General features: G+C 47.4%; 1 protein-coding gene across 2 annotated transcripts in view; it reads left to right on the forward strand.

The window, feature by feature from the left end:
- The window catches only part of NRDE2 (NRDE-2, necessary for RNA interference, domain containing), a 183,177-nt gene that overhangs the window by 71,626 nt on the left and 84,739 nt on the right, over window positions 1-26,812 (forward strand). The window contains exon 4 of one of the 2 annotated variants that reach the window (XM_086937672.1): window positions 13,452-13,601. In XM_086937672.1, the coding sequence (XP_086793798.1) occupies window positions 13,452-13,601 (150 nt within the window). Of the gene's footprint in view, window positions 1-13,451; window positions 13,610-26,812 lie in introns of both variants that reach the window. The other variant, XM_086937673.1, reaches the window with a different exon arrangement.

Below are 26,812 nucleotides of genomic sequence, written 5' to 3' on the forward strand. Positions count from 1 at the left end.
GAGCAGTGCGTCTGTGATTAACGAATCGGATGCTTTGTCAAAATACACATCCAAATGTTTTCAACATTATGCAACAGCCCACCATTTGTCTGTGCTTCGGCATCAGACTTCAAAGGCTGCCACTCCCCCACCCCCTCATCAGACTTCAAAGGAATGCACTCCCGCTCCCCCGCCCCGCCGCCAAAGCAATGCCGGCGGCTTGTTCGCATTTTTACCCAGAGCATGTCACTGTATACTTCACAGCTCACGGTGCACTTTTGAAATAAGGATTTTGAAAAGGGTTATACCTAACATCGTTTTTCCACCTTCTTGCATGTTTAAGATATCGAAAGTGTTATACCTAACATCTTTTTTCCATCTTCTTGCATGTTTACGATATCGTGTATTTCAATTACCACTTTCGCAGCTGTATCTCAGTTTATTGATAGCTCGCAGCTCTTGTTTTTACTTTGTAATTTTTTTTTCATTTAACTTTATGCACCCAAACACGTTCATTGTTTCCTTTCCTTCTTACATTTAGTATGGAACAAAAAACACTCTCTACACAAACAGCACTTCTGTCCTCCCTTTTCTTTCTGTCATCTTTTTGTGATTTTCAGCTTTATGTGACTGACTACTTGGCCTCGTGCCTATGAGTTTTTAATGCTTCTTTTATATTTATTTACTTAAAATGTTTTTTTATTTAACTGTACGCGCCCAAACACGTCCATTGTTTCCTTTACTTACATTTTGTATGCAAAAAAACCACTCTCTCCACAAACAGCACTTCCATTCCGCCTTTTCGTTCGCTCATCTCATCACCACCACATCACTCGAAGATAGCACCACATCATCACTCTAGGACACAACCACATCACTCTAGTGCACCACCACATCACTCTGGGACACTACCACATCACTCTGGGACACTACCACATCACTCTGGGACACTACCACATCACTCTGGGACACTAGCACATCACTCTGGGACACCACCACATCACTCTGGGACACCACCACATCACTCTGGGACACCACCACATCACTCTGGGACACCACCACATCACTCTGGGACACCACCGCATCACTCTGGAACACCACCACATCACTCTGGAACACCACCACATCACTCAGGGGCACCACCACATCACTCAGGGGCACCACCACATCACTCAGGGGCACCACCACATCACTCAGGGGCACCACCACATCACTCAGGGGCACCACTCATGGGCACCACCACATCACTCATGGGCACCACCACATCACTCATGGGCAACACCACATCACTCATGGGCACCACCACATCACTCAGGAACACCACCACATTACTTAGGAACACCACCACATCACTTAGGAACACCACCACATCACTTAGGAACACCACCACATCACTTAGGAACACCACCACATCACTCTGGGACACCGCCACCTCACTCTGGGACACCGCCACCTCACTCTGGGACACCGCCACATCACTCTGGGACACCACCACATTACTCTGGGACACCACCTTATCACTCTGGGACACCACCACATCACTCTGGGACACCACCACATCACTCTGGGACACCACCACATCACTCTGGGACACCACCACATCACTCTGGGACACCACCACATCACTCTGGGACACCACCACATCACTCTGGGACACTACAACATCACTCTGGGACACAACAACATCACTCTAAGAAACCACCACATCACTCAGTCCAATCACATCATCACTTAGCACCACAACAGCATTACTCAACACCACAACAGCACTGTCCTTGCTTGCTACTAGCAAGCATTGCCAGAGCCAATAGGACTTTATATTTTTTCAAAGCCAAAACATATTAAAAATCAATTTAATTTACAATACCAATAGCTCACACTTTCCTAATGCAAAAACGATTGCATTGCAAATCTTTATAAGGCACTGCAGTGATTTACGTGAGCCCGTGTCAGATTGTTTTTTTTCTTCAGTACTAATACAACCTTTAAAGATACTAGAGGTACAGTTTACTGGCAAGTCACTAACTAACACTGCCACCCTCTCACACAGACAACACACAAACTACACACACTGCACCCCTCTCACACAGACCACACACACTGCCCTCCTCGCACATAGACCACACACACTGCCCCCTTTGCACACAGACCACACACACTGCCCCCCTCTCACACAGAACACATACACTGACCCCTCCTCACACACTGACCCCATTTCACTGCTCTCTCAAACATTACCCACTCACAGTACTTTAGGACACACACACTCCACACTTACAACCCACGCACACACACAGTCCGCACCCTTACACACTCACACTGTGCCCTTATACAACTCACCTTCACACACTGCCCTCTTACACACTGCCCCCTAGTTCGTATGATGTCAGTAGATGCCTTTTCTAAATTTTTACTAAAACACAAACGTTTCCAAAACGCATCATTAGATTTTTGTTTTTTTATTTGTGTTAATGTCTGTTGGTGCTATGTGTTTTCTGCTTAGTTCGGATTTATTGTATAACTTTATTTAACAAATGAACAAAGTGGACGTTTTGGTCGGAAAATGTGGTGGCGGGCAGGCGCTGCGCACCACCTTTGCTGCCAAACGCATGTAGCTCACTAGGCTTCACACCCCCTCACTCTCCATATGGTTGCACACCTTTTCTTTGATCTCCGCTGCGCGTTCTCACAGACTCCTCTCCGCCCACGCATCTCTCCCCTTCCGTGTAGTTCCGCCCTGCCTCCTCTTTCTCTCATTTTGTTGTGATTTTCGGCTTTGTCTGACTGACAACTTGACCTCGTGCCTAGGAGTTTTGATGCGTAGAATATATATTTTTTACTTACATTGTATTTTTTAATTAACTTTACGCGCCCAAACACGTTCATTGTTTCCTTTCCTTCTTACATTTAGTATGCAACAAAAAGAACACTCTCTTCACAAACAGCACTTCCGTCCCCCCTTTTCTTTCTGTCATCTTTTTGTCCCACATCCTTCTTTAAATCCCTGTTCTCTTCTCTTCACCTGTGCTAACCTGCTGCTCTCTTTCACATGCGATTTAGAAAAGGGGGTGGTGATGAACAGAGTGTCTGAGTTAAACAGACCACTCTTACCCAGTCCAAAGATCAGGGCTTGATCCATCACCGTTATTTATCTCACTGCCCCATCCCAGCTCAGAACCTGGCTATATGCAAATCAGTCTGTCCCTGGCCCAGTGCATCATGGGAACAGGGCAGACTAAACTACCAAGCCAATTCTTCACCAGAAAGGAGACAAGCTACCGGGGACCGGTTTCTGGCATTTCAGCCTTCTTCCGCCCGGCTTGCTTGAATCCTGATGGAGCAGTGAGAAAGGGACTCATGTCTGAGTATACCCTGCCACACCTATAGTGGCCAAAAACGATTTAGAAAAGAGGGTGGTGATGAACAGAGTGTCTGAGTTAAACAGACCACTCTTACCCAGTCCAAAGATCAGGGCTTGATCCATCACCGTTATTTATCTCACTGCCCCATCCCAGCTCAGAACCTGGCTATATGCAAATCAGTCTGTCCCTGGCCCAGTGCATCATGGGAACAGGGCAGACTAAACTACCAAGCCAATTCTTCACCAGAAAGGAGACAAGCTACCGGGGACCGGTTTCTGGCATTTCAGCCTTCTTCGGCCCGGCTTGCTTGAATCCTGATGGAGCAGTGAGAAAGGGACTCATGTCTGAGTATACCCTGCCACACCTATAGTGGCCAAAAACGATTTAGAAAAGGGTGTAGTGATGAACAGAGTGTCTGAGTTAAACAGACCACTCTTACCCAGTCCAAAGATCAGGGCTTGATCCATCACCGTTATTTATCTCACTGCCCCATCCCAGCTCAGAACCTGGCTATATGCAAATCAGTCTGTCCCTGGCCCAGTGCATCATGGGAACAGGGCAGACTAAACTACCAAGCCAATTCTTCACCAGAAAGGAGACAAGCTACCGGGGACCGGTTTCTGGCATTTCAGCCTTCTTCGGCCCGGCTTGCTTGAATCCTGATGGAGCAGTGAGAAAGGGACTCATGTCTGAGTATACCCTGCCACACCTATAGTGGCCAAAAACGATTTAGAAAAGGGGGTGGTGATGACTCTGTTCATCACCACCCCCTTTTCTGAATCATTTTTGTCCACCATAAGCGTGGAAGGGTATACTCAGATGTGAGTCCCTAGCTCATTGCACCATCAGGATTCAAGCAAGCCGGGCCGAAGACGGCTGAAATGCCAGAAACCGGTCCCCGGTAGCTTTTTTCCTTCCCAGTATAAGAATTGGCTTGGTAGTTTGGTCTGCCCTGTTCCCATGATGCACTGGGCCAAGGTCAGACTAAGTTGCATATAGCCAAGTTCTGAGCTGGGATGGTGCAGTGAGCTAAAAAACGGTGATGGATCAAGCCCTGATCTTTGGACTGGGTAAGAGTGGTCTGCTTAATTCAGACACTCTGTTCATCACCACCCCCTTTTCTGAATCATTTTTGTCCACCATAAGCGTGGAAGGGTATACTCAGATGTGAGCCCCTAGCTCATTGCACCATCAGGATTCAAGCAAGCCGGGCCGAAGACGGCTGAAATGCCAGAAACCGGTCCCCGGTAGCTTGTTTCCTTCCCAGTATAAGAATTGGCTTGGTAGTTTGGTCTGCCCTGTTCCCATGATGCACTGGGCCAGGGTCAGACTAATTTGCATATAGCCAAGTTCTGAGCTGGGATGGTGCAGTGAGCTAAAAAACGGTGATGGATCAAGCCCTGATCTTTGGACTGGGTAAGAGTGGTCTGCTTAATTCAGACACTCTGTTAATCACCACCCCCTTTTCTGAATCATCTCTTTCACATGCAGCATACTTTAACTCCCTGTTATGTTCTCCCGTGCTGATCTCCTGCTCTCTTCCACCCGCACCTTCTCTAAATCCCTGTTCTCTTCTGCTGATCTGCTGCTCTCTTCCACCTCGCCTCCTTCTCTAACTCCCTGTTCTCTTCTTCCGCGCTGATCTGCTGCTCTCTTCCACACACCTCCTCCTCTAACTCCCTGTTCTCTTCTTTTCTCCGTTCTGCTGATCTGCTGCTCACATCCACCCGCATCCTTCTTTAACTCCCTGTTCTCTTCTACTGCTCTTGTCCACCTCGCATCCTACTCTAACTCCCTGCTCTCTTATCCTGTGCTAATCTGCTGCTCTCTTCCACCCACCTCACTCTCCAACTCCTTGTTCTCTTCTCTTCTCCCGTGCTGATATGCTGCTATCATCCACTCTGCCTCCTTTTCAAACTCCATGTTTTCTTCTCCTGTGCTAATCTGCTGTTCTATTCCACCCTCATCTTTCTCTAACTCCCTGTTCTCTTCTCCTGTGCTGTTCTGCTGTTGTCTTCCACCCGCCTCCTTTTTGACTCCCTGTTCTTTTCTCCTGTGCTGATCTGCTGCTCTCTACAACACAACCTCCTGCTTTAACTCCCTGTTCTCGTCTCCAGCGCTGATATGCTGCTCTCTTCCACCCGCCTCCTTCTTTAACTCCATGTTCTATTATGCTGTGCTGTTATGCTGCTCTCTTCCGAACACCTCCTTCTCAAACTCCCTCTTCTCCTGTGCTGATATGCTGCTGTCTTACACCCGCCTCCTTTTTTAACTCCCTGTTCTCTTTTGATGTGCTGATCTGCTGCTCTATTCCACGCTGCATCCTTCTTTAACTCCCTGTTCTCTTCTCCTGTGCTAATCTGCTGATCTCTTCCACCCGCATCCTTCTTTAACTCCCTGTTCTCTTCTCCTGTGATCATCATCTGCTCTCTTCCAACCCACCTCCTTCTTTAACTCCCTCTTCTCGTCTCTTCTCCTGCTGCTCTCTTCCACCCTGCCCCCTTCTCCAAATCCCTGTTAACTTTTCCTGTGCTGATCTGCAGCTCTCATCCACACAAACTCCTTCTTTAACTCCTTGTTCGCTTCTCTTCTCCTGGGCTGATCTGCTGTTCTTTCACCCCGCCTCCTTCTCTAACTCCAGATTCTCTTTGCCTGTGCTATTATGCTGTTCTCTTCCACCTGCTTCCTTCCTTAACTCCCTGTTCTCTTCTCCTGTGCTGATCTGCTGCTCTCTTCCAAACCAACTCCTTCTTTAACTCCATGTTCTCTTCACCTGTGCTGATCTGTTGCTCTCTTCCACCCGCCTCCTTCTTCAACTCTGATCTTTTCTCCTGTGCTGATCTGCTGTTCTCTTCCACCACCTCCTTCTATAACTCCCTGTTCTCTTCTCCCATGCTCATCTGCTCTTCTCTTACCCCCGCATCATTCTCTAACTCCCTATTCTCTTCTCCTGTGGTGCTCTTTATGTAATCTTCCATCCGCCTCCTTCTCTAGCTGCCTGTTCTCTTCTCCTGTGCTGATCTGCTGCTCTTTCACCCGCCTCCTTCTTTAACTCCCTGTTCTCTTCTCATGTGCTGATCTGCTGTTGTCTTTCACCCCGCCTCCTTCTCTAAATCCCTTTTCACTTCTCCTGTGCTGATCTGCTGCTCCATTCTACCCCACCTTCTTCTCTGACTCCCTGTTCTCTTCTCTTCTCCTGTGCTGAACTGATACTCTCTTCCACCAGCCTCCTTGTTTAACTCCCTGTTCTGTTCTCCCGTGCTAATCTGCTGCTCTATTCCACCCGCCCCCTTCTCTAACTCCTTGTTCTCTTCTCCTGTGAAGATCTTTTTGCTCTTTTACATACGACTCCTTCTCAAACTGCCTTTTCTATTTGCCGGTGAAGATCTGCTGTTCTCTTTCACCCCACATCCTTCTTAAACTCCTTGTTCTCTTCTCATGTGCTGATCAGCTGCTCTCTTCCACCCCGCATCCTTCTTAAACTCCCTGTTCTTTTCTCCCGTGCTGATCTGCTGGTCTCTTCCAACCGCTTCCTTCTTTAACTCCCTGTTCTCTTCTCCTGAGCTGATCTGCTGCTCGCTTCCACCCCACCTCCTTCTTTAACTCCCTGTTCTCTTCTCTTCATCTGTGCTAATCTGCTGCTCTCTTCAACCTGCCGCATCCTTTAACTCCATGTTCTGTTCTCCTGTGCTGATCTGCTGCTCTCTTCAACCCCGCACCTTCTCAAATTCCCAGTTCTCTTCTGCTGATCTCTTCCACCTCGCATCCTTCTCTAACTTACTGTTCTATTCTCTTCTCCTGTGCTAATTTGCTGCTCTCTTCCACCCCAACTCTTTCTTTACCTCCATGTTCTGCTGTGCTGATCTGCTCCTCTCTTCCACCCACCTCCTTCTCTAACTCCCTGTTCTCTTCTCTTCACATGTGCTGATCTGCTGCTCTCTTCCACCCGCCTCCTTCTTTAACTCCCTGTTGTCTTCTCCTGTGCTAATCTGCTGTTGTCTTCCACCCGCCTCTTACTCTAACTCCCAGTTATCTTCTCCAGTGCCAATCTGCTATTCTCTTCCACCCTGCACCCTATTTTAACTCTGTGTTCTTTTATGCTGTGCTGTTATGCTGCTCTCTTCCACACATCTATCTATCTATCTATCTATCTATCTATCTATCTATCTATCTATCTATCTATCTATCTATCTATCACCTCACTCTATCGCCCTCACTCTCTATCTATCTATCTATCTATCGACCTCACTCTCTAGCTATCATCTATCTATCCCCTCACTCTATCTATCTATCTATCTATCTATCTATCTATCTATCTATCTATCTATCTATCTATCTATCTATCTATCTATCTATCGTCCTCACTCTATCTTTCTATCTATCGCACTCACTATATCTATCTATTGCACTCACTCTATCTATCTATCGCACCACCACAGCATCATTCGGGGGCACCACAACATCACTATGCGCTACCACAGCATCACTGAATGCCACAGCATCACTCGTTGCCACCACAAGATCACTCAGCGCCAACACAGCATCAATCTGTGCAACCATTCAACAACAACTGGTTCAAATATGTTCTCTCAATTTTTCAAGCTTTATTAGAAAGGGCCAAATTTTTTTTTAATATTTCACTTCTGTTCTTGGATTTTCGTCTCAATAAAATACACTGAACATAATCTTCACAAAAGTTAATTTAAAAAATGTACGCTATTGCCATTATAAATTAAAATACCTTTTATTTAAGTATTAATTATTAAAAAAAATTATAAGCCATTGTTATTTGTAATATCAATACATTAAAGACAAAACATGTTGCATTGCAAATGCTATAGGTGTCACATTTGCAAAAATTACAGGTATTGGCATTGTAAATGACAAAGCTATTATTTTCAAAACCAGCACATAAAAAAAATTGTTGTTTACAAGACCAAAAACTCAAACTTTCCTAATGCGAGACCTATTGCATTGCAAATGCTTGTTTTCTATTCTGAGAGGTCAGTCAGAGCTCCCTCTGCTTGTTTAAGTTGCTCAAAGAGCTGTCAGAGAATGGCTGCAAAGCTCGTAAACAGGCCGAGCTCTGAGTTTAAGCTTTGGGGCCTGCTCGTCTTGTGACCTGGTCATGGCAACCCATGAGGCCCCTATACATTCTCACTCGCCCCCGCATTTAAACCAAGATCACACATTTCTCCATCCCTAACACTGTCTTCCCGATGGGGGTCTGCGTAGCTTTGCAAAGGCTACAGAGGGTCGGAGCTGCATGCAGACGCAGATTGCGACCGTGAGCAGCTTGTGCGCCCTACAAGGGCTCGCCCTGCACATTCCATTGTGTTCTGTTGTAAGTTTGTTTTGCTTGCAATCTCCCACCCAGTGCTACACGCTGTAAAACTTGTAAATGTTAAGCACCCAGAATAGTGTGCTGCATGGCTAAAAACTTATAAGGTCCCAAAGGCTAGACCTATTGGCTGTGCCAATGCTTGTTGTTTTTTTCAGCTTGTTATCCTCTAAACTACTAATTCTCTTCTGAATCTCAGCTAATCTACCCCATAAGTCTGTAAGGTCCTTACTCACCCCTAAAATTTCATTTTTCATGATGTCAATGTTCATTTTGGTGGGTTGCTACAGATCATGTAGAGTTGTCACCCTTTGAAGAATCGAGTCCATTGAAGTTCTCGTATCACTTTTGCCTTTAATAGGTGATTCTGGTATTGAAGGGTCTTTTTATTCGATTGTATTCGCTGTTTAATTCTCTTTTCATCTTTTGTACTGAATGATAGGTTGCATATTGCTGATACTGCTCTATTGCTGGACCTATGCAGAATACTGTGCACAAAGTGACAGTTATAGGCGTGCTAATAAAGGTAAAAGAAATGCATCCTGGTGAGGCAGAGACACAGATCATACCTCTGTCAATACTGAAGATCCACTGTATGTATGGAGGCAAGACAATTTGCTGTGATTAGTGGGGTTTGTGCCAAACATTTCACTTGTTGTCACTGTCCCAAATGGCCAATACAGCAGATCCATGTAAAGTTGAGAATCTGCAAGCCAACCCATCAATACAGGGTCTAAGGAGCATCATTTAGCAGCGAAAACTCTGAAAAAAGGTAGCTGTGTTAAAGTTCTCTGCTATTAAGCAGCCATAGTTTCGGGGGTACCAGATAAAACTATATTGCACACATAACATGTGAAAATCGTGTTTCAGTGAATATGTATCATTTGTGCACCGCAAAGTAAAGTGTATTAATTTTGATTCTATTAAAAACTTTACTTCCATCAAACTTCAGAATTAACCAAACAAAGTGCTTCATTTTTGCTTTCTGAACTGCTGAATGTCTACAGTTAAGTTACAGATATTTACATTTTGTTGTGTTACAAAAAATGACATCCTACAGCCTTTCCTTTCACACTACCTGTACCTCGGCAAGATTATCACAAAAGTCACTTACTTCCCTTTTTTCTTTCTTTGACTGCAAAGTAAGAGAAGTATGTAAACACCAGTTTGCAGCACTGTATTTTAGAAATTACCTGCAATTCTTCACGTTAGTCCTGAAATAGTCTTTCCAAATACAGCTCGAGGATTGTGGTGTATTATATGGTATGGTTGTGCAGCCTTACCATGAAATACACTATTGAAACCGTCTTGGGCCCAGTCAGGCTCAACCCTAGGTAGCTGTGGCTTCGAGCAGCAAAGCTTAAACAATGAACTAGTGTCAAGAATTTAGAAACAACGAAATAAGAAAGTCATTCGGAATGAAATAAATCAACGCCAATTTATAAAAATAGATTATATTTTTATGAATTTTTAGACACCAAGATGAGCAAAATCCACAGGAGGTTTATAAGTAAAATATAAATCTCAGCTTTTAGTCCAAAGCGCAAACAAGCTTTAGTAAAGCTTGGAAACTTTTGAAAAGTTTGAAAGAGTTCTGTTCAGCTACTGCAGTCAGACTTGGGCAACAAATTCCGACAAGGAGAAGGTGGGGGGGGGGGGAGCAATAAGGGGTATTTGGACTGTTACCTCCTCACCAAAGCAGTCTCAAGTCCAGTTCCACACTTTACATCAAGACTGACATAGACTTCAATGGAGTGGTCCTGATGCTGAGAATGCAGAATGCCGAGGATGTTGGAAGATGCTCTTGGCGCTGTGTGGTCGACGGGGGTCTTCTTGGGGTTATTCTTCGGTCAACGGGTAATGTGCAGCAACTTTGACCATAAGGTCAGAGTCCCCCAAAGTCCTCTTTGAACCATTAGAAGTCCAGGCTGGGCTGCCAAGCTCCAGCCAGAGCAGGTCCAGCAATATTCTTTGGTGAGGGCTAGTGCCAGTCTTTGGCTGGGGGTCAGCAGACTGACTTTTGGAGTCACCACATTGGTCTGGGGCTCAGGAGCAACTTTTCATCGAGCCAGGCACCACAAGCGGCAGATGCAGTCTAGCTGCTGGTGCCGTTACTCTTGCCAGATCCAGCGGGCAGCAGAGTAGTCCTTCTTCCGTCCTTTCTCCTTTCCAGATGTGATTTGAGGTACAGGGTGCCATATTTATTGCCCGGCACGTGCCCTGGGGGGGGAGGGTTGGGGGAAATTATGTTTTCACTAGCCAATGGGCTGCCAGCATCCCTCCCACCTGTTGACGACTTCAGCTATGTATGCCATGTAGTAATTCTGAAGTACACTATTCTGCCCACTCTCAAAATGTCTGAACCCTTCCTCAGGTGTTATGTGCTTGGTAGCCCGCCCTAGAGGTGTGGCTACCTATGGGCTACACACCCTCTGGAACCCCTCTTTGGTCAGTAGTTTTCCCTCCTTGGTCCTGCAGCCAGTTTGTCTACCTGAACATAGGGGCATCCCTACATGAGTGTGACCCCCAGTAGCCCACCAAAGGCGGATTCCCCTTTGAATCTCGCCTTTTCGAGCAACACCCAGTTTGACTTCATGCAAGGGGGAGGTAACACCTCCCGCTCTATCAGGTTTCTATTGTTCCTGATCCTGAAAGCCATTCACATGACTACCAGAAGGGCAGAAGGATTTCTAATGGCCAGCCACTGTAAAGACTACCTGATAAACTGGAGTGGCAACTTTCTAAACGTTTGCTGTTAGGACATATTAAAGTATGGTCCCACTTCACATTATACAGCCTTAGGGCTTGCTAGTGCTTCATTAGGGAAGCCTTGCATATATAGTTAAAGAAATTTGGGGCTTTGACATTAGTTTCAATGTCAACGTCGAACTAGCATTTTAAAAAATGCTTTTCCATGCTGCAGTGGTAGGCTGAAAGAAATTTTGTATTTTGTCTCACGCAGGGTGGCACAATCAGTGCCGCAATCCTGGATGGACACTCTAACTTACATGGTTTCCTTGGTACCATATACTAGGGACTTATAAGTAAGTATGTTTCCGCCAGTTGGGGGTAGTCAATTCAACATACATTTTATAGGGGGTTAGCACACTGGCACTGTGCCCTGGCTAGCAGGCCTTGGTGCACTCTCAGTCGAAAAGCCACCAGCATCATCCCAAATGGGGACAAAAAGTGCAAAAACCTTGTTTCCTCAAACAACAGAATTATAATTATACAGCTTTAGAATGAAACCCAATTAATTAAACTAGATTGTGTCTGATAATATTTCTGACTGGTGGTCTTTCTTTTAAATTCAAATTGTACTATTTTTTCCTTTTTACCGAATAGACTCATACCATAATAAAAGTAATAAAACAAAACAGTGGAAATGCAGACATGAAATCTTCTTATCCTTTACATTACATTTAGACACAATATTGTTATATTGCTCCACAGTACAAACCAATATAGGTGATGAAAGTAAGACATATGGAGCAGACGGGGGGAGTAATAGGCTGAGAGGGAAGAATGAGGGTATGTTCAAGAGGACCGTGATATACAATATAATATTGTGGGTGCAAGAGTTAAAAGAAGGAGAAGACATTTTTACTTGCCATACGTCATAAGAAACTTGGGAATGCGGATACAATTGTAGGGGTGTCAAATAGGGCATCTGTGCTGATTGTTTAAGAACTTGTCTTACTAATGAAAGTTTGGTGAGGGCAGTAAATATACACAGGTTTCTTACCTATATTGTACTCAAATCCTTAGTATGGAGTTTACTTCATAGGGGTAACAATCCTGGTGGTATTTTGGATGCCCCTCTGATGGATCATTCTTTTGAGTTGCTTAATTCCTTTCTTTATATGTCGGTTGTGATTTATGTGGTTTGGGCTATTCCATTAGAAAAGCTCTTTACTGCAGACATATTGCTCTAAAATATTTAAAACTCTTCTCCCCAAAAATATTAACATTCTTTTTTTGAAAGAGTATTTCGGCTGTGGAATAATAAGCATTCTTTATTGTCAATTTTTGTTTATATATAATATATAGAAGGCTTTTAAGCTGAAATACATTGCCCATGTTTTTTTGCTTTCGTTTTTAATAATATGACTAAACTGGATGTAATGCATCACACCTGGATTGGGTCCCATTTATTGGGTTATCTGCTGATCCTGAAGTGCCGCCGACCGAAAACACTGAGAAGTTGAGTCCAAAATTAATTTAAATGGTACAAATTAGTAACCTCTTTTAGTGTTGATATAATTGTGGAGAAAAAAAGTACGCAGACTTCTAGAAAGATTACATAACTTTTGTTTAATCCAGAGGGCATCTACTGCCTTTTTTTATTAACATCATACTGTCAGCAACAGTGGTAATTGCCTGGAATGGTTGTCCTCCATCTGGTTGTCCCCCATCCTGCCACTTTTGGAATTTACACTTTTTAGAAGGGCCTCTGCTGAGAAGCAGACTACAAGAATGTAGGACAAGCGTAGACAAATTAACTGTAACAATAGTTGCTGTCATTTTGAGTCACAAGCTTAGAATTCTTTGTGGGAGCTTCTCCAATGGGGAGGAATGCTTCAAACTTGTAAATCTGTGAAAGATGCCTCTGCTGAAACTGTTACTACTGGTAACTTTTCTTCACTCTGAATTAAACATAAACCCCAGCATTTGAATTATTGAGCAATGGTAGTACTGCATTTATTTGATGATTGTGTATTATGTTAACCCTACTTATAGGCCTACTTTGGTTTATTCCATGTATGCAGGCAGAAAGACATAGTTCCAGATGCTGTTCAAAGTCGCTCAGTGTGGATTGAAGATCTTCAGAGTTTGACAGCCGAACCATTCAGAATTGATAAAAAACCTGATCTAGCAAACTGGGAGTACAAGTCTTTATATCGAGGGGACATCGCAAGGTATGGAGGTGTGTGCTGTCATTAAGTGGAATTTGGTTGCTTCATCATACAGAGGATTTCATTTGCCATAGGTTCATGCAAAGTTGCTTTTGGCTTCCAGGACTGAGGTGTTTATTGCGGGGTAATATCAAAGCAGCATGTCTTCATTTTTTTCCATTTCATATTATTCTAACTTCATCCTTACCATCTTATAAATAGTGCTCCAGGAAATCTAATCAGCAGCCGTTTGCTAACAGGATCCTCACTGAATTTCTAAAGGCAGTCCTGTAACCATCGTCCTAACCACATTGTCCCGATCTCCACTATCCTGCCACTGGAATGCAGCGGCAATACACTCTGGTGCCTTATGAAGCTGTCCTTGCTCTTCTTTTTGTGCCATGCAAAACCAGATGCTTCCAAAATGGCTCTGTAATTACTATTTTAAGCAAAACTCAAGATTGAACATTGTAAGACTTCTGCTCCAGCATATGCAGAGTCTCTTTTTGATGTTTGCTCCCTGCCTTGCTTCCCTGCTGGGTATCGTTACGCAGCTCCGCTGCTCGCTTTGGCCGCCACTACATTGCTGCCTGATTTATTTGCATCGCGCTAATCCGCATACTATTGCCTATTTACAATTACCGATTTTCATTCATTTAATTAATCTGCGCCGCTCCGCTGCTTGCCCTGGCCGCTGCTGCCTGCCTGGCATCACATTTCCTCTTGCCGCTCTGCGCTGCGTGTCACTGAGGTCACAATCGATTTCTGCAGGTAAAGTGCAGCTGATCGATCCTGCGAGGCCACCGGCCATTTTGTTGTTGTTGTTGTTGGTCGCCCTGCCCTAGTCTCCACCCCGCTCCCGCCTTCCCAGCTGACCCGCCCTCGCCCCTCCCCCCCGCTATCCATATATGACAGGAGCTCCCGCGCGCAGCGTCCACGCGCAGCGACCGCGCCCAACCCGCGCCGAAGGTGCGCCAAAGGTAAGCCCGTCTACGCCCGTCCGCGCCTGGACCGCGCCCAGCGCCTGTCCCCCTGGCCCTCGTCCCTCCCACCCCCCCGCCTTACCTACGATGCCGCCACCCTCCTAGCCCTTAACCCCGGTCGCGCCCCCAACTGCGTCCAAGCCGCCCCTGGACAAACCCATGGACCTTTCTCCTGCTACTCCTGCAAATTCAGCGGCACCGACAACATCTCCGCTACGACCACACCACTGACTCCCGACCCCAACCACCTACAATGCATCCTTCTCAACACCCGTTCGGTCCACAGGCACGCCATTGACCTATGGAATCTACTTGACACCATTTCCCCAGATATCGCCTTCCTAACGGAAACATGGATGAATGCTTCCTCCGCACCAGACATCACCATTGCCATCCCTGAAGACTATAAGATCACTCGCAAAGACCGTACCCGCCACACAGGAGGAGGAATCGCTATCGTCCATAAGAAATCACTCCGCATCTCAACCAGCTCTGACGCCAACCTCGCCAACTCCGAACACCTTCACTTCCAGATCCACATCGACCCCAAAACCACACTCAGAGGCACCCTCCTCTACAGACCACCAGGACCCCGCGCAAAATTCAGTGAAGACATCACGGACTTCATCACTCCACACGCGCTCCCCTCCAAAGAATACATCCTTCTGGGAGACCTCAACTTTCACCTTGAAAAGATCAACGACCGCAACACCACCACCCTCTTGGACAACCTCGCCAACCTCGGACTTAAACAACTGGTCACTTCCCCCACCCACATCGCAGGTCACACACTCGACCCCATCTTCACCTCCAGCAATCATGTCTCCTTCAGCCACACTACGGATCTCCTCTGGACTGACCACAGCTGCGTTCACTTCACCTACAACAAGCCCAAACCCACCAACCACCTCCAACCAACTCTGCAAAGAAACTGGAACAAAATCACCACCGACCAGATCTCCTCATCGCTCCTTCTAAACACCCCAGCCCACTCCTCGGACCCAAACCTAGCCGCCGCCAACTTCACCCTATGGTTATCCAACACCGCCGACACCTTAGCACCACTGAAAAAACGTCAAAGCAAACCTGGCAACAAGAAGGCCTCATGGTTCAACGATGATCTTAAGAAGTCCAAGAAACTCTGCCGCACCCTTGAAAAAGCTTGGAAAAAAGACCCAACCACCAGCACCAAGGACGCCTTCAAAAACGCCACCCGCACTCACCACCAACTAATCCGAAAGGCCAAGAAAACAGCTTTCAAGGATCGACTTGACAACAACGCCCACAACAGCAAGGAACTTTTCAACATCGTCAAGGAGTTTTCCAATCCCTCGGCCAACTCCAACGACATCACCCCCTCTCAAGCCCTCTGCGACTCCCTAGCCTCATTCTTCCACAACAAGATTGCAGACATCCACAACAGCTTCGACACCCAACACGGAGCCCAACCCACCCAACCACACGCTGAACACTCTCCCCCCGCGATCACCCTTAACGACTGGAACCCAATCTCCACTGAGGACACCATCCGCCTGATGAACTCCATCCACTCAGGATCCCCCACAGACCCATGCCCTCACCACATCTTCAACAAAGCAGACTCCGTCATAGCACCGCACCTCCGAGACGTCATCAACTGCTCCTTCAACTCCGCCACCTTTCCGGAAAACTGGAAACACGCTGAACTCACCGCCCTTCTGAAAAAACCCACAGCGGACCCCACCGAACTCAAAAATTACCGCCCCATCTCGCTCCTTCCATTCCCGGCCAAAGTAATCGAGAAAGCTGTCAACAACCAGCTCGCCGCTTTCCTCGAAGCCAACAAATCCCTCGACTCCTCACAATCCGGCTTCCGAGCCAAGCACAGCACTGAAACCGCCCTCATCGCAGCAACAGACGATATCCGATCTCTACTGGACAATGGAGATAGAGTCGCCCTCATCCTCCTCGACCTCTCTGCAGCATTGGACACAGTCTGTCACAGCACCCTTTTACAACGCCTCAGCAACATCGGAATTAATGGAAAAGCACTTGAATGGATCACCTCGTTCCTCACCGGAAGAACCCAGAGAGTCCGCCTTCCACCATTCAAGTCCGATGCCACCGAAGTCATCTGTGGCGTACCACAAGGATCCTCTCTCAGCCCCACCCTCTTCAACGTATACATGAGCCCCCTCGCGACCATCGCCCGCCAACACAACCTCAACATCATCTCTTACGCGGATGACACTCAACTGATCCTTTCTCTCACCAAGGACCCCAGCACCGCCAAAACTAACCTACACGAAGGAATGAAAGAAGTTGCTGAATGGATGAAACACAGCCGTCTGAAACTGAACTCAGAGAAAACAGAAGTCCTCATCCTAGGTACATCCCCCTCTGCATGGGACGACTCTTGGTGGCCGGAAGCCCTTGGAAAAGCACCCATCCCGACAGACCACGCACGGAACCTAGGCGTTATCCTGGATTCTTCACTTTCAATGAACAGACAAGTCAGCGCCGTATCCTCATCCTGCTTTAACATCCTTCGCATGCTCAAAAAAACATTTAGCTGGATCCCCACAGATACCAGGAAAACAGTCACCCATGCTCTGGTCACGAGCCGACTGGACTACGGAAACACCCTCTACGCAGGCACTACCGCTAAACTCCAAAAGAAACTCCAACGAATCCAAAACGCCTCAGCCAGAATCATATTAGACATCCCACGCAACGAACACATCTCTGATCACCTGAAAGACCTCCACTGGCTACCCGTCAATAAGAGAATCACTTTCCGACTGCTAACCCACGCACACAAATCACTCTACGACATCGGACCAGAATGCCTCAACTCAAGACTGTCCTTCTACACCCCCTCCCGCCAACTACGTTCCTCCAGCCAAGCCCTCGCCACTGTACCTCGCATCAACAAGACCACCATGGGAGGCAGATCCTTCTCTTACCTGGCTGCTAAAACATGGAACTCACTCCCCACTTACCTTCGCCTTACCCAGAACCACCTAGCTTTCAGAAAGCAACTTAAAACGTGGATATTTGACAAGTAATCCTCCTCCCCCTCCTTAGCGCCTTGAGACCCTCTGGGTATGTAGTGCGCTATATAAATTATCTGACTTGACTTGACTTGATCAGCTCTTCTTGCAGAAGCGGTCATCTAGTGTTAATCAAATGTACCAAATAAAGCACCACCTTCCCTTAAAAATAATTATTTTTCTACATTCTTTTTACCTCAAATTGCATGCTGTCTTAAAAAGCATCCTCCGTATCCCTAATACCCAGCATGAAAAACTGACCGTTACTTAAAACTTCTAGTTGTCATGTCGCCTTTTTTATTTCAGTTGCCTTCTCCTTCACTTCATCTTCTCTCTCTCTCGGAACACAATCTTTTATAAGTCATATGCATGTCTTCCTTAATCACGAATAATCTATTTCTTCAAATTACCCACAACTAATTTCAAAGATTAGAACCTATCCTTTTTTAGAAGTCCCACCCATGCAGCATAACAGTATCTAATCTCCTCAAGCTCACCTATCAACCCCACCCCACATCGGCATGAACTCACATACCTACCCACTATTTCCCCCATCTAACCCCTATAAATGTAATCTTCCACAAAAGAAACTATAGTCAATGGATGAAATGATTTGCCTGCTTGAAACATGTCCAACATAGGTTGAGCTACTCTATCTGCTATGCATTTATATAGTTCTACCAGCAACCCGTTCGTTTCTGTAACCTTGCCCGACTGCAAGTTGCAAATGGCCACTTCCTCGGCCGTCAGGTCCTTCTCTTGATTATCTCTATCTTCGACAGTCAGCTCAGTGAGAGAGAGATTTTTGTCAAAGGTGTTTTTATTGATCATTTAGTAGAAGAGAAAGAAAAAACAGAAAAAAGAAACATGCGACAATCCCGCATTTCAGCCCACGCAGGGGTTAGCTAAACAGGCGTCTAAGGGCGACACAACAGAGTTTGGGTGGGCCATCTGCGTTCAAGTCTTTGTAATCAGTCTAACGCCCAGGATGGTGCCATTCTTCCAACATATGGAATAGGAGCCAGTAAGCCCTTAGGGTGGAGGATGCTGAAAAGTCATTGGTGCACTGGAGTTCACCAACGTGAAAACCCCAGTTAGACCCCCATTAGATTGGCATGATCGGCTCGTAACAGTGCAAGGAGATCCTGCAGAGGGCATAGGGCTCTGTACACCATAATGTGATGGAGCACTAGTCGGGATGTCATAACAAACAAAGAAAACACATTTAATCACCCCCTCCCTCCCCCACCCTCCTTCCCCCCTCTCCAGTGGTGGTAGCAATATAGCGTAGGCAATGAACCTGATGTGTAGCGACAGGAATTCAGACCTGAAACAGGTGTAGCCTACGGGTGCTAGGTGGGCAGACCGCGGATGGCAGGCCTTTGGAGAGGAATGCTACCAGCGGGCCCCAGCGAAATTCAAAGTTTTTAAAGTCGTCTAAAAATATATCAGCCATCCTCTCCATACTAAGCAACCTCCACAACCTCGAATGCCAGAGTGATATGGCCGGAGCCTCCCTTTTCTTCCAGACTGCTGCCAAAGTAATTTTGGCTGCACCAATGCTGAGCCACAAAATCCTCTTGTCTGCCCTGGTCTGGTGTTCGAGATCAGGATCACGGAGGCCCAACAGGGTGGCAGCCATTGAGGTAGGGATAGGGTATCCCAGGATGTCCTTAATATGGGCCAGAATCTCCTCCCAGAATGGGCGGATAATGGGACAGTCCCACCAGATGTGTTGGAAGTCCCCTAAGAACCCACATCCCCTCCAACACCTATCAGAGGTACCCGGGAAGATCAGCTTCAATTTGGCGGGATGTAAGTACCAATCCATCATGGTTTTCATATGTGCCTCCCTAAGCTCCACCGAGCGATTAAACTTGGCAATATCGGACCATAGGTGAGACCACTCGGCGTCAGAGATGTCATGTTGGAGGATCTCTTGCCACATATGCATATACCTGGGCCTAGGGGAAGTAGCAGTGGTGAGGAGGTACCCATAGATGAAAGTGATTGCCCAGATCATGGATGCAGTCTTGGTCAGAAAGGCCTCGAATGGCGTGAGGGGTCGGGTAGCCGCCTCGCGCACCTGGGGCAAGAGCGCCCAGTGTAGCAGTTGAGCGTGATGGTATCGCTCGGTCTCCAATACCCCGTAGTCCCTCTTGCAATTCTCAAAGGTGTTTGGGTCATAATTGTGGAACAAGTGCGTGAGAGCCAGACACCCTCCGTCCTTCCAAGCTCTGAAGGGCCGCTCAAGGGAAGCCGGTGGGAAGGCAGGATTGAAGTGTATGGGCGTGAAGGGGGAGGGAAAGGTGGTCCATCTGCCAGACCTTCAGGACGGTGCTAGTGGGGGTGCTGAGGTAAACATTCGTTGGTCGGTCACATTTGGGTCGCCATGCCAAATCCCAAATCGACCTCCCCACCACGCTTCTATCCATATGTAGCCAGTGTTTCTCTGATTCTTGCTGTGACCACTCGACCAGCATGCGGAGTTGCGGCGCTTTGTAATACATATGCATGTCTGGCAGTCCCACACCTCCCTCCTTCCTCGGTTTGCGTAGGACGGTGAAAGAGAAGCGCGCGCGGCCCCCTTGCCAAATGAAGCGCAGCATCATTGACCGCACCCGCCTAAAGAATTCTGCGTCAAGGTCTATAGGGAGGGCCTGGAACAGGTACAAGAGCTTGGGAAGGAGGGTCATTTTGATCGCATGGATCCTCCCAAGCCAGGAGATGAACATGGGTTTCCATCTGGCCAGATCTGACTGGATCTTGGCAAGTAACGGGGGGAAGTTAGCAGAGTACAGTTTCCCCAATGTGGGGTCAAGTGGATGCCCAAATATTGAGTTTGTCCATGGCAAGGGGGTAAGCGACCTAAGATGGGGGATGTCCGATTGGGGGATCGAAGGTTGAGGACATAGGATTTGTCATAGTTGACCATTAAACCGGCTACTGCTTCAAAGCGCGTCAATGCCGCCTGCACATGAGGGAGAGAATGAGCCGGATCTTATAGGGATAAGAGAACATTGTCCGCAAAGGGGGTGATCTTGTGGGATTCCCCAGTGAAGGGTATCCCACGGATGTCAGGTTTAGCTCTCATCGACACTGCCAGAGGTTCGATGCTAAGGGCGAATAGCAGCGGTGACAGGGGGCACCCCTGCCTAGTGCCTCTTGAATGGTCAAAGAATGGAGAGAACTGACCGTTCACCACCACTCGAGAACGGGGGGAGAGATAGTTCGCTCGTATCATGGTTATCAATTTGGAGGATGCAGCCAGGGTGCTGAACAGAAACCCCCAGCCCACCCTGTCGAACGCCTTCTCGGCGTCGAGGCCCCCCAGGACCGCTGGGATTTTAAATTTAGTTGCTTTCTCAATAAGGTGTACAACCTTCCTTGTATTATCATGGGTCTGGCGCCCTTTGATAAACCCCGACTGGTCCGGGTCTATAAGAGCCGACATAAGATCGTTGAGCCGTTGGGCGATGATGGAGGAGTAGAGCTTTGCGTCCAGGTTCAGGAGGGCAATCGGCCTATAGGACGCACATTTTAGTGATCATCTTCCCCTTTCCTTTGCCATCAAATTACCACAGGTCAAGCATAACTCATTTATAGAAAGATTGTCCTGGTTAAAATCTTGTGATATGCCTAGACAAAATGGTTATGTTATTAAATGGAGCCAGATTGATCCGAAGGCCATGCAAGCCAAGATAGTCAGGGGATCCCTTGCCTCAATCGAAAGGTGTTTAGACGTTGAGGCCTCTCATGAGGAGACCCTGGCAGCCTTTGAGGCCATCACACGGACCATTCGAGATAGCTTGTCCCGACAGGGGAGAGGTCCTACTTTTAGGCCAACAACCAATTCTTGGTTCGACGCTCCCTGTTCTAGGGCGCATTCCCACCTCATGGCGGCATTACATAAAAAGAATAGGGACCCGGCTGAGGTGGCCACTTGCAGGAAAGTTTATCGCTTATCCCGGAAGAACTGTAAGAACAATATCAAACAGGAGGCCTGGAACAACCTGGTTATTGCTGCACAATCCAAGGACAGCGCCCAATTCTGGCGTGCAGTCAACGCACCTTTTTTTAATGTATCAAATAATGCTAGGGTAGAGGTTGCTATTAGCGAAAATTCTTGGATCAACTTCTTTTCGGAAGTCTATAACCCAGAGGGGACTCCAAAGCTAGTCGACATGGAGGGCATCGATAAGGAGGCATCCCTGACCTTTCAACAAGTTAATTTGGGCATCTCAATTGGCGAAATGTCCGCTGCCATTGAGCAGAGTAGGGGAGGCAAAGCCCCAGGAATAGATGGGGTTCCTATCGATTTACTCAAATACTCAGTCGATCTATGGTCCCCCATACTGAAGAGAGTCCTGGACGCAAGTTGTGAGCTGGGTTTTCCCAGTACCTGGTCTGATTCTATCATCATTCCCATTTTCAAGAAGGGAGACAGAGAGAGTCCCTCTTGTTATCGCCTCATCTCCCTTCTTGACTCCTTCATGAAGATCACGGGAAGGGCTGTTCTGAATCGGTTACTATCCTGGGTGGATGAAGCAGGAGTTCTATCCCCGGTTCAGTACGGATTCCGAGAAGGGATGGGCATTGTGGAACAGGTCCTGAATTATACACTCCTTCAAGGGAAATATGTTCAGGCCAAGGCGGGCAAACTCTATGCAGCATTCGTTGATTTGAGTGCCGCATGTGGAGAAGTGTGGCTCAAGTGGTTGGAGCGGCAGACCCTGATGCAGAGGTCTGGCCCGGACCAGGGTTCAATTCCCCGCCTCGGCGGGTCTTGGGCTCAAAATTTCCCCGGACCTGACAATTCTCGCCTCGGTGCCTATTGCAATCATGGAGTCCCACTCTGGGCAATAGCTTGCTTAATCTCCACAACGGCCCCTCGCAGCGGGATGCCTGGCTTTCACCTTGGGGATGCCCAGAAATGGGTTATCTCGCAGGGGAATACCAGGACCGGTTCCCTAAGCAAGCGCTGGGACGCTTCCGGGCAGCCATGCACTCTACAAATCAAATTTCATTTCATTTCATTTCATTTGACTGCGTTAAGCACGATCGACTGTGGAAGGTGCTGGAAGACCTGAAAGTAGAAGAGCCCATTATTTCTTTTTAAGGCAACTTTATGCTGGGGCAAAGACAAGGGTGAGATTCGGAACCAGTGGAGAATGCACCAAGCCCTTTCATGTGAAGCGTGGAGTGAGGCAAGGGTGCGTCCTCGCGCCTCTTCTTTTTAACCTATATACCAATGACCTAGAGGATGTCTTGGTGTCCAAAGTTATTGACTCACCCAGAATTAACTCCAAACAAGTGGTGTCCCTATTATATGCGGACGATGCCGTCATTATGGCCAGGACAGAGAGAGGTCTGCAGTCAGCCTTAGATGCTTACATCAATTTTATGGACTCTAGGGGCCTGACTTTAAGTGTGAAAAAAACCTTCGCAATGACGTGCGCCAGGGGCAAGTTCAAAACCTGCAAACTGTTTGCACGTAGGGAAAAAGTGCAGACTACCAAATCCTTTTCATATCTAGGAGTAGTCCTTGAGGGTGGGGGACATTGGGGTCCAGCCATTAGGAGTAGGACCCTGTCGTTTAAAAAAGCGACTGCAGCACTCATGGCTTTCTCGCGAAAGATGGGCAAAAGACCCCCTGATATCCTACTTAAAATTTATACGGCCAAATGTGTCAGCACAGCCATTTATGGGGCTGGCGTCAGGGGCATCCAAGACACTAGGGAATTACAAATAGTAGAAAATGCTTTTTTAAGGTTTATTTTAGCTGTACCTTTTAGTTCATCTGTGTTTAACTGTCCCGCTGAGTTGGGGGTCCGTCATATTAGTGATCTGATTGCGATGCAACCAATATTACTCTGGCACAGGGTTTGGACCGCAGCTGATCTGGAACTTAACAGAGAGTTCATTCGCGACGTTATGGTTCTTGACAAATCTTACAAAATAGCGTGGTTATCTTATATCCAAAAGTTTTGTCAAGATATGGGGAAACCCGAGTTCTTTACTGCACCAGAGGGGCTATGCAGGATCTCGAGGAAAGACCTAAAGAAAAATTGTTGGTACCATCTGGAATCCCTGCGGCTAGGGGTAGAGCTGAATAAAGGATCGGTTGTGCGGCACCAAATGCTGCTTACATCGGGCAATATGCAACCCTATCTGAACTGGTGTACCAAGGGTTTTGACAGGTTTCTACTTACTAGGTTCAGATTTGACATCTTTTTTCGCCTAGTTTCATTTCCACATATTAATGACTGGTCAAAAATGCTCATTAAATGCCCATGTGATGGGAGGGCTGAACAATCAACCCTCCATGTGATTTGTTTTTGTGTTTTTTGCCATAAAGAGAGAGCCCAATGGATTAAACCACTTTTGAAAAATTACGGTCCCTGGCACCAGTGCCGCCCAGCTTTATTGTATCTTCAGCTGTAACATGATGAACTGTGTGTGGCAACCATGGTCGGCTTTTTAAAGAGTGTTTTTAGAAAAAGGAAAAGTTTAATGTGTTCATAAATTTATTGTATTCACAGTTATTTTTCCTCAAATGTAATGTTATATTTTGTGTACACTATGTATTGATTTCTGATGATGTTGCTTTTATGATTTTTTAATTTTACAAAAATCGAATAAAGCTTTTTCTACTACTACTACTACTACTACTACTAAAGGACGCGCATTGACTAGGGTTTTTACCGGGCTTAGGGATGACGGAAATAAGTGCTTCCGCCATGGTGCGGGAGGTTCCGCCCTCTTCAGCCATGTGATTAAATAGTTGGTGAAGTAGTGTGGCTCACTGGTTAGAGGCGGCAGACCCGAGAGCAGAGGACGGCCCGGGACCAGGGTTCGATTCCCGGAGCGGCAGGTTTCTGGACCAGGGTCAGCGGACTCGATAATTCTCTCGCCTCGGTGCCCACTCTGATCAGCGTTCACACTCGGCAACTCTGGGCATTAGCTTGCCTCATCTTCACTAACGGCCCCACCAGACCGCCGGGGATGCCTGGTCTCACCCTGGAGATACCCATTAAGGAACCATCTCTCAGGGAAGCCAGGAAGGGTTTCGCAGCGGTCGAAGCGCCTTGGGACCCTCCGGGTAAGTAGTGCGCTATATAAATGCCTATACATACAAACATACATACATACATACCAGGTGTGGGCATAATTCAGAGGCAAAGGTTTTATAGAAGATGGCTGTATACCCATCCGCCCCCGGGGCCTTGTGGGGTTTTAAGGCCTTAATGGCTGTCAGCACGTCGTCCCAGGAGAAGGGGGCGGACAGTGCCTCATTCCATTCTGCCGATACCTGAGGTAGCCTCAGCCCCTGCAGATATTCGGCTTGGGCAGTAGCTTCCAGGCGCTCCCCTGTATAAAGGGATTTGTAGAAGGTCCCAAAGAGCTCTGCCTTCGTCTCATCTTGATGAGTCACCTCACCCCATGCAGTCTGAATACCCCCAATGTACTCACGTTCCCTTTTATCCCGTAGCTGTCTGGCCAGGTGTTTCCCCACCTTATTGCCCTGGGAGTAAGAGAGCCGTCGCAGTTTCAGCAGGGTGTATTCAGCTCTGTTGTCATAGTGGGCCCGGAGTTTACCCCTGACGGCCGTTAGTTGCCTGAGTCCCAACCTGGAGGGATTCTCCTTATGCGCCTGCTCTAAGGATGAGAGTCTGTCTCTAGGAGTTCCCGCTCCCGACCGCGCTGCTGGTTAAGAGCGGCATTCAGTGCAATGCAGTGTCCACGAAGATACGCCTTGAAGGCATCCTACGTGGTGTATATTGACGTGTCCTCCGGGGCATTGAGTGTGAAGAACTCGGTAATCAGTCCCCGTAAGGAGGTGCATGAGGGTTTGTCCCGAACCAGGGAAGCTGGGAAGTACCACTTGAAGCTACCGTTATTCCGCACACCCCACTGGAGTCCGATCGCAAGTAAGCTGTGGTCAGAAACCAAAAGTGGGTAAATCTTGGCCTCCCTCAGATCCCCCCCGAAGAGACTGGCTCACTAAGAAGTGGTTGATCCGGGAATAGGTGCGGTGGACGTGGGAGAAGAAGGTGAAATCTCTGGATTGGGGATACAGGGAGCGCCAGGCGTCAACAAGGCCCAGGTCAGAAATCCGTTGCTGCCGTGTCGGGAGAGAACACGCCCGTAGCTGATCTTTGGGAGTGTGTGCTATCTAACTTCGGTTGCCATACCATGTTAAAGTCTCCCATAGCAATCAACGGCCCCTCTACAAAATCAACAACGGCCTTCAGCAGCGTATGTAGAAAGGCGTTTTGCCCTGTGTTAGGTGCGTACAGGACAAGAAATGTGCAGAGTCTACCTCTCAAGAGGCCTTTAACCATGACCCAGCGTCCCTCTCTGTCACTCTGTACCCCCATAGGTTGGAAGTGCAGGGTTGAACGAAACATAAGGGCCACCCCCCTGCTGTGTTTCGTGGCGGTGGAGGATCTGTAGTTTAATGGGAACATCTTGTGCTTAAGGCGGGAATCTTCTTTCTTGGGCAGGTGGGTCTCTTGTATTTGTAGTTGAATTTATAGGGCGCACAGCTACCCACAAGGGGTCTCCCGGCGCCAGTAGAGTACTGATTACAAATCGCAGTTGTTATTGAGGAAAGAGCCAGGTTTTAAGGTCTCTGCGGAATTTCATCAAAGGAATTTCATCTTGAAGGCCCACTATATCGAGATGATGATCAATGATATACCTCCAGAACTTCTGGCGTTTTTGGGGGGAGTTAAGCCCTTTCACATTCCATGTTCCTAAGGTTAAGGGTGACATTGAAAGGTCCTACAAGATAACCCTACAAAGGACGGTAGCTCCCGCCCGCCATGATGTGGAGTCAGATGTACAGTCCCCTCCCTCCCAACTCCTCCCCAGGGCCCCAGTGCAGTATGCAACCCCCCGCCCATGGCAAGATCAAACCACCCCGCAGATCTCCCCCATCCCAAGCTACCCCCCATCCCTGGCCAACCTGCCCCGCCAGCATAGTCCACAAAATACGCGCTACGAGCCTACCCTCGCTACCCCACTGTCCCCACCCCGCCCACCCCCCAAAATCCCCCCAACATCCCCAAAGAAAGAACATAATACAGTGAACAAATTAGAAAAAGTCTATAGGACAGGGGTATATGGCACCAGTCACTGTCCCTCCAGATCGTGTATTCAGGCTCCCTCACGATATGGAGAGAAAACAAGTGTTAACTCAGAGTGGAGGTCCCCT

The sequence above is a fragment of the Lissotriton vulgaris genome, chromosome 9 (genome assembly GCF_964263255.1).
Source record: "Lissotriton vulgaris chromosome 9, aLisVul1.2, whole genome shotgun sequence".
NCBI lineage: Eukaryota > Metazoa > Chordata > Amphibia > Caudata > Salamandridae > Lissotriton > Lissotriton vulgaris.